Raw genomic sequence first — 466 nt, forward strand, 5'->3', positions numbered from 1 at the left:
GCACCTGCTGATTCCTCCTGGCAGGGGCCGACGAGCCGAAGGATTCCCCGGACCCCGGGGACGCCGAGAAACCGGCCACCCCGGGCGAGGGTGCGCTGAGCTCTGACCTCGACAAGATCCCCACGGAAGGTGAGGCCGCCCCGCGCCCCCCTCAACAGACGGAGCGAGGGAGGGCCCAGGGCCGGGACCCTCGGGTTTCTCCTCCGCCTCCTGTCAGCGCGCTGCCCGCGATGGCTCAGCTCTGCCTTTTCCCCCACCCTCGGGTTTCTCCTCCGCCTCCTGTCAGCGCGCTGCCCGCGATGGCTCAGCTCTGCCTTTTCCCCCTGCAGAGCTGCCCAAGATGGAGAGCAAAGACGTCCAGCAGCTCTTCAAGGACGTGCTGGGCTCGGCGGAGCGCGGGGAGCAGCCCCTGAACTGTGTGGCCGCAGGGATGGAGGGCGGCGGCGCGGGGCAGGCCCCCAGCCGG

General features: G+C 71.0%; 1 protein-coding gene across 1 annotated transcript in view; it reads left to right on the forward strand.

Annotated features, from left to right (window-relative positions):
- Window positions 1-430: 430 nt before the first annotated feature.
- The window catches only part of LOC103899633 (histone-lysine N-methyltransferase 2D), a 23,229-nt gene continuing 23,193 nt past the window's right edge, over window positions 431-466 (forward strand). The window contains exon 1 of the mRNA XM_019472305.1: window positions 431-454. Within this exon, the coding sequence (XP_019327850.1) occupies window positions 431-454 (24 nt within the window). The remainder of the gene's footprint in view (window positions 455-466) is intronic.

Source organism: Aptenodytes forsteri, unplaced genomic scaffold, assembly GCF_000699145.1.
Source record: "Aptenodytes forsteri isolate BGI_AS27 unplaced genomic scaffold, ASM69914v1 Scaffold316, whole genome shotgun sequence".
Lineage (NCBI taxonomy): Eukaryota > Metazoa > Chordata > Aves > Sphenisciformes > Spheniscidae > Aptenodytes > Aptenodytes forsteri.